Raw genomic sequence first — 20,964 nt, 5'->3', positions numbered from 1 at the left:
ATGGAATGGGAAAAGATATTTGCAAATGACATATTGGACAAAGGGCTAGTATCCAAAATCGATAAAGAGCTCACCAAACTCCACACCCGAAAAACAAATAACCCAGTGAAGAAATGGGCAGAAAACATGAATAGACACTTCTCTAAAGAAGACATCCGGATGGCCAACAGGCACATGAAAAGATGTTCAGCGTCGCTCCTTATCAGGGAAATACAAATCAAAACCACACTCAGGTATCACCTCACGCCAGTCAGAGTGGCCAAAATGAACAAATCAGGAGACTATAGATGCTGGAGAGGATGTGGAGAAACGGGAACTCCCTTGCACTGTTGGTGGGAATGCAAATTGGTGCAGCCGCTCTGGAAAGCAGTGTGGAGGTTCCTCAGAAAATTAAAAATAGACCTACCCTATGACCCAGCAATAGCACTGCTAGGAATTTATCCAAGGGATACAGGAGTACTGATGCATAGGGGCACTTGTACCCCAATGTTCATAGCAGCACTCTCAACAATAGCCAAATTATGGAAAGAGCCTAAATGTCCATCAACTGATGAATGGATAAAGAAATTGTGGTTTATATACACAATGGAGTACTACGTGGCAATGAGAAAAAATGAAATATGGCCTTTTGTAGCAACGTGGATGGAACTGGAGAGTGTGATGCTAAGTGAAATAAGCCATACAGAGAAAGACAGATACCATATGGTTTCACTCTTATGTGGATCCTGAGAAACTTAACAGGAACCCATGGGGGAGGGGAAGGAAAAAAAAAAAAAAAAGAGGTTAGAGTGGGAGAGAGCCAAAGCATAAGAGACTGTTAAAAACTGAGAACAAACTGAGGGTTGATGGGGGGTGGGAGGGAGGAGAGGGTGGGTGATGGGTATTGAGGAGGGCACCTTTTGGGATGAGCACTGGGTGTTGTATGGAAACCAATTTGAGAATAAATTTCATATAAAAAAAAAACAATTTTGTGTTAAGCAAGTTGTCTTATCTCACCTGCAAAGAAGTTCACAGTAAGGAGTCTGGTGTTGCCACTTGCTCTCTGTGACCCTGATTGGGAGTGCAAAGAAAATTTTTGTGCTTTTCTAGTTTTCTGCCAGAGTCTTAAATATGCCAATGCCCTCATGCTGTTTCTGCTGGGCCTTCAAAAGTAATTTTGTGGAAGTTTTGAAGATGAAACAGTGTGTAATCAATAAGAATGTTCTCTATCCGCATTGATCCCACTTAAATAGCTCCCTCTATGAATTCTAGAAACTATTTGAGAAATAGCTTAAAATTAAATTTAAATTATTTAATTGTGAGAAGTAAATCCAGAAAAAGTAAAGAGAATCCAAGGGAGCCGACTAGCACACACCATTCAGAAATTTTGTCTTTAAAATTATTTTTAATGTTTAATTATTTGAGAGAGAGAGCAGGGGAGGGGCAGAGAGAGAGAGGGAGACACAGAATCTGAAGCAGGCTCCAGACTCTGAACTGTCAGCACAGAACCCTAGGCAGGGTTCGAACCTACGAACCGTGAGATTATGACCAAAGTTGGCCGCTTAACCGACTAAGTCACCCAAGCAACCCCAGAAATTTTCTTGTCTTAAAGATAAAAAAAAGAAATTTTCTTGTCTTTTGAGCAATAACCTGGAAGATAATCCATTAATCACTGAAGGAATTTTAATCTGGTAGTATGGCCATCTTTAACAAAAATCACTGGAACGTATTTATTCTCCCTGGAAAACTGGTGTGTGTGTGTGTGTGTGTGTGTGTGTGCACACGCATGCACAAACAAAAGAAACCCAACTTACCTTTAATTTTGTTTAAATAATGTTTAAATAATATATTAAATAAATATACATAAATGTGAAATTACAATACTTTAAAAGGAGGCTTTAAAATGCTAAACATTAAATCTGTCTATAAGCAGACTAAAGCATTTTATTCCAATAACTTTTCTGCGTACAGTTTATCTCACATAACACTTATGCTCCAGTTTCCTTGAAAGTAAAGAATATATGTTTAAAGCCAATGCATTATTGAATAATGCAGAAAGCTTAATAAGTTATTGGTTTTTGGGACTATTCATTAATAAGAAAGTTGAGGAGAAAGGAATAATTATAAATATTCTTTTAAAATATAAATTGATGACCTAACAAAGTTTTTCACTGTTTATTAAAATCTGTTTTATGTGGACCTTTTTTTTTTTTCCAGGTATGGGTTTTTTTGTTATTTCCAAATTCACTGTGGTCATGAGAGAAGCTATTAAGTACTGAGAAAGTCAGATTCAGCTGTCTGCTTTAATGTGAATCACACCATGATTGTGGATCTTTGAAAAAGCATGGTAGGAACAATTTTTTATAGAATTACATAATATTAGACCCTTGTTGAAGTTAGCAAAGTTGACTTAATTACTAAAAAGAAAACAATAAACATTTATTTTTCTTTATAAACATCATAGAAACTTTGTAGAATACTTACATTTACAATGGATAATATGGTTATATTTGTAGCTATTAAAGTTATAAATTATTAAGCTTATGTGAATTTTAGAATCTCACATGTAGTTTGTGGATAATGTTTTTATTAAAACATATTGTGTTTTTCTATCTTTCTGTTCATTTTGAAAAGTAAGGAAAGATTATCTTAAGACCTGGTCCTGGCACTTTGCAAGTCTCTTCAGTTTATATGGTAGTCCTTCAAAGGCTTGTGAAAAATTCTTCTAAAACGGTGAGACCCAGTGAGTTGAACTCTTCAGCTAAGATAAACTTTAGAAGCCAATACTTTTCTTTTTTTTTATTTAAAGAAAATTTTGTTTAACGTTTATTTATTATTGAGAGACAGAGAGACACAGAGTGTGAGCAGGGGAGGGGTAGAGAGAGGGGGAGACATAGAATCTGAAGTAGGCTCCAGGCTCTGAGCTGTCAGCACAGAGCCTGACACGGGGCTTGAACTCACAAACTGCGAGATCATGATCTAAGCCGAAGTTGGTCGCTCAACCAACTGAGCCACCCAGGCGCCCCAGAAGCCAATACTTTTCTAAAGAGAAAAAAGCTTTTTTAAATATACAGAGCGACCCTTGCACTCTGTTTGAACATCCACTTGCAGGGAAAAGCATGGAGAATGACAATAATCACCTACCCTTTTTGTATACGATTCATATACAGAACTTGAACTGTCAAAGGATGGAAGGTCCATAAATGTAGCATGAATTTACGTATACAAATTAAGAAAAGGTTGACATGCAAAATGCACAAATGATCTTCTAAGAGTCCACTGTCTTTGAAAAATACTATTCTCAAGTTAATTTATCAATTTAACTTCATGTTGCCTAATTTTGTTTTCTATTAAAATTTAAGTGAGATGTCCTCATCTAAAAAACAAGTAATTTATACATCTTTTAAAAGAATATTTGTCATCAATATAGCCAGTGGTATGCTACAGTACCTTGTACCAGCTCATGAGAGCCAATTGTGCAGATATTTTCACAACTGTGTTCAGTGATGTCACATTGGTAGATTGAAATCAAGTGTGGTGGGAATATTTACACCAAAGAAATAAAAAATTACTATAAATCACCCTCCTACCCTTCCCAGCCCCAGAAAGCTGGTTTCTGGGGCTATACCATTAAATATTAATATGTAATGAAATGAAATGAGAAATTTGCTTGGAGTCAGAATCCAACTTTCCAGTTAGGGAAACATTTTGGAGATTTTCTTCAGAGAATATTATAAAAGATTAACGTGGTTCTCATAAAAATCCACTCTGCTTTATTAAAATATCATCAAAGTATAATGAAGTTCATCAGAAAGAATGAATAGGTATCTATTAACTATGAAAATACTACAAAAGTCCAATAATTAAAATAGTGTGTTACTGGTACAAGAATAGAAAACTGAATAGAACAAAATAAATACCCCAACAAAAGACCCTATATGTAAGAGCAAGAAAATGTTATCCAATATTTACTGTGAGAATAACTAGTTGGCACTTTGTAAATGAAAAAGAAAATCATTTGTGGGGCTCAGTCTGTTAAGTGTCTGACTTTGGCCCAGGTCATGATCTTGAGGTTTGTGAGTTCGAGCCCCACATCAGGCTCTCTGCTGAGGCTTCGGATTCTGTGTCTCCCTCTCTCTGCCTCTCCCCTGCTCACACTCTGTCTCTCTCAAAAATAAACAAACATTTAAAAAAAATTAAAAAAAAAAAGAAAATCATTTGTGCCCTGTACTTCATACAGTTAAGTAAGTTTCAAAATAGAATTAAAAAATATAACTGTAGAGAAAGTAAAAGGAAATAGAATGTTTATCAACTGTTTCATCAAACCTCTACAGGTAGACAACTTTCTAAGTTTCTCTCTTCAGACTTCTGCTTCCAAAGCTGAACTCCGTTGCTTTCATTCTAATAATGTAAATAAGATAGATACACTAAAATATCATAGATTTTTTTTTTTTTTTTAATTCCATCAGGGGTGTCTGGGTGGCTCAGTCGGCTAAGCGTCCAACTTTGGCTCAGGTCATGATCTCACGGTCCGTGGGTTCGAGCCCTGCGTCGGGCTCTGTGCTGATAGTTCAGAGCCTGGAGCCTTCTTCAGATAATGCGTCTCCCTCTCTCTCTGTCCCTCCCCCACTCACGCTCTGTCTCTCTCAAAAAATGAATGAACGTTAAATTTTTTTTTTTTTAATTCCATCAGATTGCTGAGGCTGCAAAGAAACCTAATTGAACTAACTTCCAGAAAGTGGGGACCCCTCACTAGAAGAGGAAAGACAGCAGCTTCCTTCTGTAGCAGGATGGCGGGGCGGGGAGGCCAGGCAGCGGGGAGAAATTTTTTCAGCAACATGTGGGTGAGTGTGACCGATTAGATTTCTAAGCGTCCGACCACAAAGGCAACATCTACCACTGAGTCCCAGGAACCCATTCTAATTTCTTTACAAGTAATATCACTTAATTAGCACAGTAATGCTGTGTTACCACTACCTATATACAATTTTTCTTCCTGTTTTACAAAGAGAGTACCTGAGGTGGAGAGGTCATCCACCCAAACTTATGAGTGGGAACCAGGATTTATGTTCAGCCAGTGTGACCTCATAGCTCTCAGTCTTAGCTCTGGTGCTATTCTGCTTCCCAGTAAATAGTCAAAGGTTATTCATCAGTATAGCCTGATGAAGTTATTTACTAACTGAATGAACCTAAATTATCAAGCGCCTTTCCCACTTTCTCTACAAGGAAGCAAATTCAATACATATAATTTGAAATTTAAGAGCATTGAAAAAATAGGACAACTAGTTTATTTTATAGAACCAGCTTTCTATGGATGCAGGTGCTGGGTTTTCTGCTCCAGAATTCTGATGTTTAAGATGGTGCATATTTGTTTTAGATTTAACGACTATTCTCTGTTCCAGTAGTATCCAAGAATTAATTTGCATGCCAATTTAAATTCTATCAATAATATGTGTAATTCTCCCTCTCCTCATTGTAGAGACCTACACCTTGTATCCAAAGGGGATGGTGCAGGTAAGTAGTGCTTTCTTTTCTGTGCAAATGTGTTAGCATACTTCCAAGGACCAACTCATACTGAAATGAAGTGACTAGATACTTGGCAGAAAAATGTGGACATTTGGGATTTTTATAAATTGCTTCCTCAATTTTCTCCACCCTTTAAAATATAGAATATATAGTGTGTCACCCACCACCCAAATATCTGAAAGTCTTACACTGTCCGAATAAAAACTATGTGAATATTTTGCCTGAATTGTTATAATCAACTTCCTAGACATCTATAGCAATAAAGTACTATAGAGTTAGCAATGGGCTTGTGAAGGATTATGAAGGGCTAAAACTTTTCCATATTTGAGGTGTTTCCCCACTTTTATTTCTGGGAGTACTTTTTGCTAGGGGTTTCCAAACAAAAGGAAGAAATGGTGCTGCCAGAAGAATCTCTGAGGGGGCAGGGACAGGCCCTTCCAGAGAAGTCTGCTGCCTGCCAGGGATCTCAGCCAACCTGTTTTAGGCAGTTTTTAGAAAGCATTGTAAAATAAGAAATGGACAGTGCAGCTATGAGAATCACTTTTACATCGCCCCCAAACCCCATTTCCTGAAATCCCCACCTCCTTGATAATATCTAACATTTAAATAGTGTTTTAATACTTTACAAAGACTGTCATATAACAGCCAAACCTTAATCTTGAAATCCATCCCCCACTTGCCATCACTGGTTTTCCCAAGGCTTTGATATTTCATTTATTCCCATTGTTGGTTCTCTTGTTTCCATCTTCTAGTCATTTTTCTTTGGCCTTCTTCCTTTTGCAATTTTAATTATTGACAATGATTTTTGAGTCTTCCCTGAGCTCTGATGTCACACAGTTGGCACAGAGTACACAGTTAAATAATTCTTCAAAACTGAATCAATCTCTGATAGGGATGTCCACTTGGAAGTCACAGCATCATCTCAAAGCCTGACACCAACATGTTGTCTTGTAAAATATCTGATGCGTCTGTTAACAATAGGGAGAACTAATATTTATTATGTGTCATGTATTTTCAATAAATTATTTACCTCTCACAACAATCCTAGGAAATAGGTGAATGAAGAATGAAGAAACAGTCCCAAACAGGGACTGAGCAAGTTAAGGAATGGTGATCTGAACTCAGGTCATCTAACTCAAACCAGAGTCCCTTATGTATCACATCATAAGTCCTCCGGCCTCTTATATGAAAAGTCACTTAACCCCTCTCAGTTCTGGTGTTTCCACCTGTCCAGTAGAGGCCTGATGATAAACACAGCCAAAGACAGGACCTGAATTGATAGGTAATTAAGGATGAGCAAAAAGGATTGCACACTCAGCAAAATCAAAGATAATAGACTTACAACTGAAAATACAAAGAAAGAGATTTTTCAAACTGAAGTCATGATTTATGTCATTTGTTTGAAGCAAATTCTGAAATAATACAAATATATTAACTTTTCCTGATTTTGTTTGGGATCTGTTTTCAGGACCATGTCTCAGATTCTATGTAAAAACATCAACAAAAAAAAACCAAAAACACTTGAACAAAGAGGCAACAAAGACAATATATTTCATTAAAAATTTTATTTTTAGAGCCCATCAATGGGCAAATCCCAAACAGTAGCAATACAGAGTATTTAAGAACATTTTACTATTTCTTTCTATCCATCTTTGTTTTCCTTTCCACAAACAAACATACTGGATTAAAGCAACAATACTCTTAACCCCAAATTCAATGCCTGAGTACTTTCAATATCTATTTTGAACACATAATAAAGCAGAGGCAGTTAATTTTATTTCCACTCGGAGCTTAGCAATTACTTTAGCTTCACATTATTCTATCACAAATTATAACCAAATGGCCTACCTAAGCAGCTAAAATCATAAAATTATTATAAGCCAAGTCAATGGTGTGTATAAAGTTAACAAAAAACAACAACTAGAGTATACATTTGTTTTGGGCCCTACAAGAAATATGCCAAAATAACAAGCTTTAGTAAAAGATGAGGTCCTTGGGCAGAGGAGCACGAGAAGTCATTATCATCAAAACTTGTGAGGAAAACTTATGTAAGAGGAAATCAGCCTATAATTTTAACCAAATGAAGGAAGAAAGGGGAATACATTATCAGGGTTGATGACAACTTGGGAAAAGACATATAGCATTCAATCACAAACTTGTTCACTACCTCAAGAGCTCAACATCAGGCTCTCCAGGCATTCTGTTATTCTCCCACTAAGTTTCTTCACGGGAACATAAACCTACATTTATGCTAACAACAGAGTATTATACGGCTATTTAATCTGATGGCAAACAACAGGAAAAAAATTCTTAGGGCCAGACTGACTTCAGCCCATCTCAGTACCCCTGAAAATAGGGGCAAAAAATTAATCATTAAGAAACAGTATTCAAAGAGTACTGTATTACCTAATGTGATTTATAAAACAAGCACAATTCTGTAACCGTCAATGGAAAAAGTCAATATTTGAAAATTAGGAATGTTTTGATGCTGATTTTTTACCAAAATGGTACTCCAAACAGTTAAGTTGGAACAAATCCCAAACTCACACTTACTTGCATCACCTCAGTTTAATAATCCAATAAATGACAAAAAAGACAAACAATGAAAACAGCATCATATAGCACAACAGCTTTGTCTGGCTCCCTCTAGATAAAATCTTCAGTTTTCCCATAGTTTTACCTAGAAATCCAGTTGTAGAATCAAACTGTGAATCCTATGAGCAGAAAAGGAAAACAAAATAGTTAGATTCTAATATTGTACATATGCACATTTAAGTAATTGAATATACTGTTCTTAGAATACATTTTTAATGAAATTTTTAGTGTTTAATCAATTCAGGAGCCTGTTTATAACTTGGGTAATCAAGCCTGATTACTCTGTGCAAAATAGAGTAATTCTCTCAATGAATAAAAAGCTCTTTCATCGAATAAACATTTCTTTCAGCATCAGAGTAATTCAAAATCCCAAACTATTTAGGTCTTTTTCCAATTGTGTGAATTAAGACACTAATAATAAAGGTAAGTAGTTTGTCTACTATCATACAGGTGTTTGATTCTCAGTTTTTGTTGGGGCATTGCTCTCAAAGGGCAAATGGTTGGTTGCTTTCAGTAATTCAGTACGATAATTCATCTAAAGTTTAATATGGTTAGCAGTTAAAGGTACTTTACTTTTAAGATTCTTTAATTCAGATAGCTGACTTTGAAGTACAGCAGAGTTTATTAAAAGTTAAGAGAATATCATGTAAAGGTAGTAAAATGTGGTTAAGACTCCAAATATGGATGGGGAAAACTACCATATTAAAACATAGTTGGAAACTGGAAAAGTCCTAAAGATGAGAGGACTAGGTGTAGATTAGAAATACTGCACTTTCACAGAAATCTCAGTATCCTAAGATGTAAAGGCCCCAGCATAAGGACAGCATTTGCACAGCTCGGGCTCTATGTAGTTCAAGCACTTTAGATCTATAGCTCTTCACCAGGGTTATGTATCACAATCACCTGGGACACTTTTCTTTTTCCAAAATACATATATGTAGGTCCCTCCCCCTAAAATCTATTTAGGTTGAGAACTAGCATAAACACTTACAGAAAGTTCCCCAGTGATTTGAATGCACAACCTCCATAAGAACATTGCTTTCAATGACATATGATTTCTGAATAACACAATTTTAAAAGCAAGTGGAGAAACTAGGGAAGGTCTAGAGAAATTTGACATTCGAAATAAATATTAAAGAATGGAAAGAGGTTCTACAAAGAAAGGTATATGTTGCTGAGCTCCCTTAGACTGGAGAGATAAAAGGCTCTGGGATGTTACTATGTTCAAATCTTATTGATTTGTTCAGAAGTGATCCCTAGGAGATCAAATAGAAATAGGCTCACATTACATGAAAGACAATCAATTGGATGGATATGAAGTGCTTTTTGATTACTTGGTAGTCAGTATCCATTGAGATCTCCAAGAACACTCAAAACAGTCATTCTTCCTGAGTCTTTAACAGTGTTTTAAACATAAGGTTAAAAATACAATGGCTTCCACCTCCTCCTCCTACTCACAGTGTGTTAGGGAAGATGAAAAATGCAAGAATGAATAAACCTATTAGTTATTTCAAAGCAATGAGATACAAATAGACCAGAATCCAGAACTTATGATCTCTAGATTAATTTCAAAATGGATAAGAGTTAAAATGATATTATTCCTGATTAACAGACTAAATTTGAGAATATTAGATCAACTTTCTTAAATTTAAAGTCACAACCACTTACCATTTCAGCTAATAATTTATTTTGATGTTTAACCTCATGGCCTATTTCAATGGAAAGCTATTAAAAAAAAAGACACATGCATTATTACTCACATAATGGCATTTAAGTGTTATAGAGTAAAATGCCATTCTAAGCATACACATTTTCTCAAAACTGTCTTCTAAAACTATAAACTACATATAGTTTTTTCTGATAATTTTTCCACTGACATTAAAGGAAAATAAATTTAGAATTTCTACTGTTTCCCAACTATGGATATTGTCTCCCTGCTCTTCATTTTGATTTCATCTTAATATTCAATTCCATCTTTTAATTTTGGTACACACTTCTCTCTGGTTCTCTTATCCTTGCATGCTTTCTTCTTCCTCTCTTTATATTATTCATACAACAGCATTTATATGTATATTTTCTTCTTTACATTTTAAGAGATATATATAAGTACCTATATTATCAATTCAAATCTACATGGGACATTACTTTGAATATATGCCTAAACTAGTTATTTATTCAGATTCTTTTTTAAAAATGTTTGAGAGAAAGAGAGAATGAGCAGGGGAGGGACACAGAGAGAGAGAGAGAGAGAGAGAGAAAGAGAATCCTAAGCAGGTTCTGTGCTGTCAGCATAAAGCCCAATGCAGGGCTCGGTCTCATGAACCATGACATCATAATTGAGCCAAAAATCAAGAATAGGAGGCTTAACTAAGTCATGGGGTGCCCTAGATTCTAAAAGTTTTCCTTTAAAGTATGACAATAAACTGGAAAAAGATTGACAAGTTATTGTTAAGGCTCAGCCGAGCCTTAAAAAAATACAATTTAAGTGATTATGGCTGTTATTCAGACCAAAGCCTATTCAATACTTTATATGACAAATTCCTTAAAGGCTTCACTTCCAAGATATTTGGATAAATTACAAGCAACAAATGAAAATCTTGGCAAACCATTGCAAATATTGTTCTCAACTTCTCTTGTGTGGAAAGTATATGAGGTGATACACAAAATCACACTAGAATTCTATAGATCAGAACATGAGCTTTTCCCCCAAATTTAACAATCCAGAGATAATAAAGCAACTATAAAGCCAAATAGCCCAAATCACCCAACTACTTTCTACAACTGTCATTCATGACAAGGAAAGAAATTTCCCGGGGGGGGGGGGGGGGGTAAAGCTTTCTTCCAATAAGGAGCTAAATTATCAATGTCAGAGTTAAAAATAAATAATTCTCTATCAATGTTGATTTTCTAAACTGTTAACATTATACAGTATTACTTAGTTTGTAGATCAACTCTTTTTGATCTAATATGACTTTGAAAACAACACTCTTTTCAGAATGTTATTAGTATCCAGGCTGAACACAATTGTATTTTCCAAAGACTAATGAAATACCAATTAAGTTTTAGCAACATGAGTTTCTACTGAAGGCTCTATGAGTTTATAGCATGTTTACTGTAATACAGAATCAATTACATACACTGTTAAAATCATATTTTTGTAATTCTTTTACTTAACACATGTTAAACTCAATACCACTGATAATGAATTATGCTTAGGTGCTGTGTGAAAGATAAAAATAAAAACAGAAAACTCTACATTCTGGTAAATTTCTTTTACATACAAATAATCCCAATGCAGATTCCTATGCAATACATGCTGTAGAAATGGTGCAAACTGTCTTATGTTCACAAGGAAAAGAGTTACTTTTGATGTGGTAATTAGGTAAAGCTTGCAGGAAGGAAGGAGTGCAGAGAAGTGGAGCCTTTACTATTAAAGGCTTTGGCCAATGTAAGGAGGGAAAGGACACCTCCCCAGTAAAGGGAGAGTATGATCAAAGATGTGGGAGTGCAAGTGACACCATGCACAGGACGAGAGATTCTCTAATTTGTCTGGCAGAAAACATATACACATTCCAGAAGTGTAGGAGATAAGGTCTGATAAGCTGTGGATAATCTCTAAAGGACCCATTTAACCAAGCTACAGAGTATGGATTTTATTCTTACATCATGGGAAGGCACTGAAGACTTCTGGGAGCAAAGGATGCAATTTTACAAACACTCCAAAAAGATGGCGGAACATGCAAAAAATGAGGAACAAATAGGTTACGAGGCTCTCTCCATACTTTGCCTACGAAAACCAGGGGATAGTATCAGGAATAGAAAAGTAGAAACAGAAAGAAGGAAGCACAAAACTCAGTGACTAACGTGATGTACAAAGATAGAAACACTGAGATATGTAGCTTAGTATACTAGAAGAACAAAAGTCAGGAGAAGAACTGCTTGGGGGTGGAAGATGTACCGCTCTGAGACATTACTACAGACAACATATAGTACTGTAGATTTACACACACACACACACACAGCTAAAAAAAATAAATGTACCATTATGTTTTGATTTGGCCACACTTTTAATCTTCTATTCAAATCATGTTTAAATTTTGAGTGTACTTTGACCTCACTGAACTATACACAACTTGGGTAACTGAATTCCTCCATATGATACCAACAAATAGTTTATAAGTACATATGTATACATAAATACACAAATTGGAAAGTATATCATCTGTTACGTACTTACAGATTTTATAGCAGTTACTTTGCTTCTCAGACTTTCAGTGAGTCTCTCATTTTCTTCTTCACAGGCACTGTACCCACTGTTAGCATACCCATAGTTCCCATAGTTGCCTGGAGGTACTCCTTCACCTGCAAGGATCAGAGTCACAGTAGAGTTGTAGCAAAAACAAGCCACCTTTGAAGCCTTGATAGAAAAGAACCAAAAAAGACCCCTGGAGGGCGGTGCAGACCACATATGTCTATAACATTCACACTTCAAAGGAATTTTAAAAATTAATAACCAAATGGAGATCAAAACAATTCTTTTCTAATGCCCTCTTTTAAGCAAAGAATATTCAATTTGTTTTATACTTATTTATTGATTGCTTATTAATTGCCCACAAGACACTAAAGTAGGCACTGATCTACAAGGATATTCAGGATACATTCCCTCTCCATAAAACTACAACTTTTAAAAAGGATCTAAAAGTAAGTCTCAACTATCCATTGAAGAAGCTTAGCTACGAAGGGAAAGGGAGCAAGAGGATAAATGTAGCAGGAAAGAGCTCATGGCAGAGGGAGGGTCCTTTATTTGCATTTCTTTCTTTTAAATAGAAGAGAGAACTTATGGAAAATAACTTATGGAGAACATTACCTGAGAATTAAGAGGGGAATTCATTCAACAAATATTTCAGAAACTTCCATGTGTCAGATCCATTGTTCTTTCTAGGTACTACTTTTTGGAGCTTATCGTCTGTGGAATTGCACTTCAGAATACACAGTCCCAGCTACTACCTAATAAAGTACTTGATATTCACCAGGCAATCAAATGGGTGGAGTGAGCCTGAAGAGTGAATCTATATATAAATATGCTAAAGGATTGAGAGAGGAAAGCATAGTTGAGGGTCTTATTTAACCACGTTTTCAAAAGACAGTTGATACAATCAGTTTTCTCAGTAAAGGAAGAGATAAGGCTGTCTTTAAGGAACGGTATCATTTGGAAAAAGCAGTAAGGAGAATAATGAGGGAAAGTGACTAGGACTACACGGATCCTAGGGTGAGAAAATAATCCTGGCCGAGGCAACACACTGTGGTGGTTTCAATCCTCCTGAATGTGTGATTTTTCTGAAGAAGGACTCATCAGCCTGAGTTAGCCCGTGAGAACCTGCATCGTTGGATTGATCAAGAATTTCATCAAGAGATTTACAGCACTGGGGCTGACGAACAGAGCTCCAAAAGGCCGAGACTGCTTGACAAAAGAGAGGTTTAAGATACGGAATATGGGGTCTATACTGGACAGGCATTGAAGTAGTTACAATGGAGAAATGAGGAAGGGATGATACAGAGACTAGGTCTCTATAAACTCAAAACGTAGATGGGGCAACAGGGACAGTAAAAGATGGAAGGGTAGGAAGCAGCAGTCAGTGCTGGTAGTTGAAGGATGGCTGAAGTGTAAAATGGAAGCTCTTTCAAGACACAGCAGGAACCTCACTTTCTCTAAAAGGTGAAACTCCCTCTGAATTCTTACAGCTCTTGCTGTACATAACAGTAATATCACACTCTAGATAGTTCTACAAGGGCAAAAACTAAATTTGTTTCACTTATGGCTATATATCCCCCACAAATGTGTACACACACACACACACACACACACACAAAGGCACACTCAATAAATACTTGTAAATGAATTAAATAGAATCTGAATTCACTGTTATTCAACTTTGAATGAGCCTGCCTTTCTCAAGAATGGAACCATAAACTTCTTTGAGGGCAGAGACAGTGTATCATACTTTTATATCCCCTGTACCTAATGAGTACTTTATATGCAGCAGACACACAATTTCCACCACCACAGAAACCACAACAAAATGTTAAACAAGTGTGTTCCAGGGTAGAAAGATTTGCATTTCCCAAATTTTCCCTCAACTGCTGACACACCATCCATAAAACTCTCCAAATATAGTATGAAAAGTTGTAGGAAAGCTAGTGAATGCCAAAGATCATCCTTAGCCTTTGTCCATTTAGATATATGCTACTTCTTTTAGGTAGTTTCTATCAATAACTGAGCCAAATCATTTAGAGATTCATGTGAAGTGTTCCACATGAATATCTATCAGCTTCAATATTTATCCCAAGTTTAAAATTCCAGGCCAATACACACTGATACAAAACAAAACAACACACAGAATTTAAAAAAATTACAATCACAGCACACCAGTGTAAATGATAACAATAGACACTTAAGTAAACGCCTTGTCTTTCCACTCAACTACAAGGGAGCTTCAAAAACAAAACAAAAGCTCTATCCATATCCATCCTAGAGATTCTAATGTAATTAGTCTGGGCTGCAGTCCAGGTATCAATGCCTTAAAAGCTCTCCAGGTGATTATAATGTACAGTCAGGGCTAAGAACCACAACTTCTCAAGTCACTTTGTTTCCTGCAATTTAAATGATGGCACACTGCTGCAAAACAAAAAAACAAAACAAAAGAAAAAAAAACATTCAAAGGGCCCAAAGGACCTATTGCTGAGATCCAAACTCCTTGGCCGTCACTCAAAAGATCTCCTCAATGTGGTTCTGGTTCCATGTCTCCTACTTCAATCAAACTGGCTTAATGATAACCCTTAAACACACTATTCATAATTCTAGTCCTACAACTTTGGGGGGGGGGGTAGGAATAGGGGAGGGGGGAGTCTGGTTTCCAACTGGAACTTGCCTGTCTCACCCTCCATTATTCAAGCTCTAGTGCCAAGTTCTGATATCTCCACAAAGTATGCAGTGCTCTATCTCTGAAACCTCTGAGACACTAGCTGTAGAACTTATTCAGTATTTGGATGCACAGTTATCACTTATACCATAATTTATCTTTGTACATGTTCCTACTCACCATCTAGACTGGAAGCTCTGGGAGCACAAACAGGGCCACAATTAACTGTACACTTATAGCTTACTCAAGTACACAATAAATGTCATTAATGATAAAAAGAAAAAAATTAAGCATATAAAACTGTTCAAAATTAGTTATTTTTCCCCTACAAGTTACTTGGCCAACTTTCTATGATTCAAGTATTCATAAAAGCTGTATTTTTCAAAAGCTCTTCCTCATACAATTTTTTAATCAACGTATACGTCTAAAGTTACTGTGGGGCGCCTGGGTGGCACAGTCGGTTAAGCCTCCGACTTCAGCCAGGTCACGATCTCGCGGTCCGGGAGTTCGAGCCCCACGTCAGGCTCTGGGCTGATGGCTCAGAGCCTGGAGCCTGTTTCCGATTCTGTGTCTCCCTCTCTCTCTGCCCCTCGCCCGTTCATGTTCTCTCTCTGTCCCAAAAATAAATAAACGTTGAAAAAAAAATTTAAAAAAAAAAGTTACTGGAAAATTTCACTAATTTTAAATACCTGGCACTTTTGAAAAACTTTTTTTTCCTCTAATTGTAACAACTGAAAAAAGCAACATTCCCTTTTTTCAAATATTCCATGTATTTTCTCAGGTATACTGTACCCCGATTTAGCAGGTTTTTTAAAAAAGTATCTCTTACTAGAGAGCTTCAAAAACCAGAAAATGCTGTTTTATTAGCTGTGCGTTATAATGGCCCCCTTAAAAGTCCTTGTGCTTGGTGAACCTCTTTCCTAAGTTTTCACAGTGGAGCAAGACTCAGATAAGAAATGTTCTGGATAAAATGGCCTTTGCCCCCAGTGTTACACACTACAGTCTTTAACAGTAACGACATGTACGTTTACCTTTGTAACTCACTTTTACCAGTTTAATATGATTGTTAGTGTGCTTCGCGTGCAACATTCATTCTTCAAATTTCGCTTCTGAAAAAACTAACACCCAGGACGAGTACAATACGAGAAACCGAAGCCGGAATTCGGGAAACCCAGCGGTTTTCATAATCACTCTGACAGTCATTAACAATTAAAAAAAACAACCTTGACTATTGAGTTGGCACCTGGACATACCCCACCCCCATTCCTCCGCTACTCTATAAACCTACCATTCAAACTTAGGACTGAACCAAACTAAAGAAAAGCTTTTGGATCTGGGACAAATGGTGTGTTTCCACTCGGCACCGCCTCCAAAGACCCTTCCAATACATCCTGTTTTCTGGCCCAGATTCCAGTGACATAAGACCGGTCCGGTTTCCTTCCACATCCCCGCACCCAGTACGGCCAGTTCTAGGGTCCCCGAACTTCGAACCTCAGCCCTCTTCTTACCCAGGCCTGCACGCCTCATCCTGCCACAGTAGGGAAAAAAAGCAGAAGGAGAGGTGGGTAGAAAGGAGCCACGGGCCCCCCAGACGGCGTCTTCAGAACCAGGGCCCGAAGAAACACCAAGTTTTTTCTCCAAAGCGCCACGACATCAGTGGACGCTAAACAGCGCGCCGGGTGATGGCGTCACCCAGGCACTTATCACTGCCCTGCGAGGCGGCTTGAATGGCATTCTGGGAAATGTAGTTCACCGTCGACACAGGTAGTGAAACAGGAGCCTGGCGTGAACCGGGCTCCTGGAGTGGGCATGGCTTCCGGAAGAGGCGCGAGCGCTGGGGCGGCTCCGACTCAGGTTCTCAAGATCTGGGTTTTTGCTGCTGGCCTCGCGGCTTCCCGGACGTTACTCTCAGCTTGTTGCCTACCGAGTTGAACCCCGTTGATCTGCCCTTCTCAGACTTCCTGATTCCTCCTCTTACTTCCTCGGACCTCTAGAGTCAGTTCAGGGAAAGTCCAGGAAAACTTTATTCAAGATAATGATCTCATACATAAGTAATCTGAGACCCACAGAAGGAAAGGAAGAGGGTAACAAATTTGTGCTGGGTCACACAGTAGTTAGAAAAATCAGGTCACTTGGAATAGGACTCTTGCTTGGAATAAAGTGGTTAATAAAAGGAACCTGGTTTCCGGAGGCACTAATAAGTTAGTTACCTGTTACTGGATTGGTTGCATTTCTAGAAAGAACATTGGCTATTAGTTGTTGAGGACCAAAGGACCCCTAAACTCTCTCCCACTCAGATCTTTCTAACATACACAAAGGATATTGAGATACATTGCACATTACCATGTGTGAAATAGTAAGGGCTTAAGAGCCTGTTGGCAAGGTTAAGGGGGTACTGGAATCCGGGTTAATGTTGCATCCACACGACTCCTGAAACAATGCTATGGGAACCAGTGACAGTCACAACAAAGTTTATTGCAATGAGAGGCAAGGCAAACTGATCGGTCCCGACAGACACTCTTGACCAGAGTGTGGTCCCGAACAGCCAGGGTACAGGGTTTTTATAGCCGACCACATCATCTTATCACCTGGGAACAGAACAAAGGAATAGTGCCCAGGTGGAAACAGTTCAAACAGGCCCTTACCCCAATCCAAACACTAATACACCCCTTGATAGGATAGGGCTGTTATCTCTTAACCTATAGTGTTAAAACAAAACTCTTATTTCTTAAGGCTACAGGTTAGCCCCACACTACAATTTAACCCTTACATTTTCCCCTTTTCTTGTCCGTGAATCAATCCCTTGATTCATCATTAGGAACTAAGGGGACATAGTTGGACCTAGTCATAATTTTTATTTCACCAACTCGCCTCTTGACATACTGTACTAACCAATTGATAGTGCATGGGCAGATAGTTAACCCGAGAAGTAACAACAGTAGTGGCCCAGCTATGGTGGTGAGCAGCAATGTGAGTCAGGGGGACCAAGAGTGATACCAATTATTGCTGGCCTCCCTGGCACGTTCCCTGGCTCTAAGATTGTTCCTTACCAAACTGAGAGTGTCTCGAATTCATCCGGAATTGTTGGCATGACACAGTATGCACCAACCCTGCCCTTGGAGGTCCTCTAGGGTTAAAATTGGTCGCGAACCCCAAGGGCACAATGACATCATACATTCGGAGGCCCCAAGTGTGCCCAGTATCTCAGAATGAGGAAAAAATAGATGAGCTGGTGTTGGGTTACATTTTCCTTGGGCCTCACATTGGGGGTTCGGGGTTCTAAGGAGAGTAATTAGGGGGTCAATGTGCTGTCCTGTTAACCAGGGGGCTAGCATCCCACAACCCCATTTGGCACAGTGGTATTGACCCTCTCCTTCACATTCATTTTTTCTGTCTGCATCTTAGCCAAATTTCGCTCTAGTGCCTTATTTCCACATCCACAATTGTTCTCCCCAATGTTTCCGAGAGCTCTTGCCCAGGTTTGCAACCCCCGTTCTTCTCCTACCAGGTCACACAGGTCGAACAAGAAACAAGGCATAGTACGAGAGGCGTTAGATGTTACCACCTTCCCTGTGACAGGGTCTCTGAGTTCCCATTGGTATGGCCAAAAAGACAAGGGGTGCAGTTCCGCACAGTCTCCCAAGCTTATTATACAAACCCAGACTATTATTCCTTTTAACCTTCCATCGCTGTTCGTTCTCTGGTCCTGTATCAGTCCTGGGTGTTCCCACCTCCGCGCAGTTTTTCTTAACCTGAGAGTGATGAATCCAGGTTCAGACACCGTCTATTTTCATGGCCATTGGTGTAGTCAGGATCACAGTGTGTGGTCCTTTCCAGCGTGGCTCCAGGGGTTTAGGCTCGTGCCTCTTGACCCAAACTAAGTCTCCTGGTTGAAAGGGGTGGGGAAGAACAGGAGGATGGGCAAAGGCTTCTTTCAAGGTATTAGTTATTTCTTTTTGTACAAGATGCAGGGCCATAAGTGAAGCCAACAAGTGGTCCTGTCCTAGCTGTTCCTTTATGTCATCCCCTAGCCTCGGCAAGATAGGTGGAGGTCTGCCAAATAAAATTTCATAAGGGGACAATCCCTTGATAAATGGAGTACAACGTGCTCGCAAAAGGGCAAAAGGCAGAACATCAACCCAATTTTCGCCAGTCTCAAGGGACAATTTGGTTAAGGTCTCCTTTAGAGTCCGATTCATCCTGTCTACTTGACCCGAGCTCTGGGGTCTATATGAGCAATGTTATTTCCAATCTATTCCCAATGCTCTGGCTAGACCCTGCAATACCTGTGCCGTGAAGGCTGGACCATTGTCCTATCCTATGCTCAAAGGCAGCCCGACTCTAGGAATTAGTTCATTTAATAATTTTTTAACTGTCACCTGAGCCATTTCTGACTTAGTGGGGAACGCCTCAACCCACCTGGAGAAGGTGTCCAAAAAAAATCGAGCAGATATTTGTATCTGTATTTCCCTGGTTTAATTTCAGTAAAACCGGCCTGGCTCAGTTCCTCTATCTCTTTTAGCTTCTGAAAACTTATTTGCACCGCGATTTACTTGGGCGCAACTTACACATCTTTCAACCGTCTCCTCAATCTCTTTTCCCAGCTCTTCCGCCCTGAACTTTTTCTGCACCAATTCTGCCATCTTTGTTTTTCCCAGATGAGTTCCTTGGTGGAGAAGATGCATGCATCGCCCAAGTGAGGCGGGTAAGAGTATCTTACCTTCAGGATCCTGAAACCACTTTTGTCCTGGTATCATACTTCCTCCTTTTTTTGAGATCCACTCCACATCTTTAGGAGTGTAATTGGGCTCCGGTGGAAGCAGGGGGTCTATCAAGATCGGTAGTGCCAAAGCACTTTTACTTTCAGTTAGGGCAGCTTTCCCAGACTGCCCATGTCAGCCAGGCAGTTTCCGAATGCCTCTAGGGAGTTGCCTTTTTGATGTCCCGGGCAGTGAATGATCGCGAGACTTGCAGGTTAGATGGCTGTTAGAAGGTCTAGAATTTCGGCTTTATTTTTGATGTCCTTGCCCTCTGCTGTGAGGAGGCCGCGCTCTTGATAGTTGGACCCGTGCACATGCACAGTTGCAAAGGCATAGCAGCTGTGTGTATAAATATTAACTGGCTTGTTTTTACCAAGTTTCAAGGGCTTTAGTTAGTGCGATGAGCTCTGCGCACGGGGCTGAGGTTCCTGGGGGAAGGGTCTGTTGCCATAGAACCTCGCGGTTTGTTGTAACTGCAGCACCGGCATGCCTTTGCCCTTGAAACACAAAACTACTGCCGTCTGAAAACATGTTGATATCAGGATCCTGTAGGGGAATGTCCGTGAGATCGGAGCAGAGGGACGAAACTGTCGCTAAGGTCTCTGGACAAGAATGTAGAGGGGGGCCTAGTCCTTTGGGCAGCAAAGTAGCTGGGTTTAAGGCTGTGGGGGCACAAAAACGTATTGGGGCTGGTCGAGCAGCAATGCCTGATACTGGGTAATCCGAGCATTTGATAGCCACCGTTCTGGGGGAGCCCGCAGTAAGGCCTCCTTCATGGGGCACCGTAACAGGCAACATCTGTCCCAGGGTTAGTTTATCTTGGTCTTTGACTAGTAGCACGGTGACAGCGATCTGTCGAACGCATGTGGGCCACCCGGAAGCAACTGGGTCTAGCCTTTTGGATAAATAGGCCACTGGTCAGCGCCAAGGTCGCAGGTTCTGAGTCAGAACTCCCTTGGCTACACCCCCTTTCTCAGCTACAAACAAATGGAATGGCTTAGTGGGATCTGGCAGGGCCAAGGCCGGTGGGGTCATGAGAGCCTCTCATAAAGCTTGGAAGGCTTTAGTTTGAGTCTCCCCCCATGTGAAGGACTCCAGAGATCCCTTGAGAGTGGCATACAAAGGGGCTGCCAGTTCAGCAAAGCCAGGTATCCATAGTCTGCAGTAACCTGCTGCCCCCAGGA

At 39.2% G+C, this 20,964-nt stretch overlaps 1 protein-coding gene across 2 annotated transcripts; it reads right to left on the bottom strand.

Moving 5' to 3' along the window:
• Positions 1-2,792: 2,792 nt before the first annotated feature.
• BET1 (Bet1 golgi vesicular membrane trafficking protein) lies at positions 2,793-16,717 on the bottom strand. 2 transcript variants are annotated; one of them, XM_015066535.3, is made up of 5 exons: positions 16,529-16,717; positions 12,338-12,462; positions 9,769-9,825; positions 8,186-8,219; positions 2,793-6,473 (listed from the first exon to the last, which is right to left on the bottom strand). In XM_015066535.3, the coding sequence occupies exons 1-5, from the start codon at positions 16,545-16,547 to the stop codon at positions 6,415-6,417; spliced, it is 294 nt and encodes a 97-aa protein (XP_014922021.1). In that variant the 5' UTR covers positions 16,548-16,717; the 3' UTR covers positions 2,793-6,414. The 2 variants fall into 2 exon arrangements, with proteins under 2 accessions (XP_014922021.1, XP_014922020.1); XM_015066534.3 differs by lacking the exon at positions 2,793-6,473 and having other exon boundaries at positions 8,055-8,219; positions 16,529-16,713.
• Positions 16,718-20,964: the final 4,247 nt, after the last annotated feature.

The sequence above is a fragment of the Acinonyx jubatus genome, chromosome A2, assembly GCF_027475565.1.
Source record: "Acinonyx jubatus isolate Ajub_Pintada_27869175 chromosome A2, VMU_Ajub_asm_v1.0, whole genome shotgun sequence".
NCBI lineage: Eukaryota > Metazoa > Chordata > Mammalia > Carnivora > Felidae > Acinonyx > Acinonyx jubatus.
This window is presented reverse-complemented; position numbering and strand designations above follow the sequence as displayed.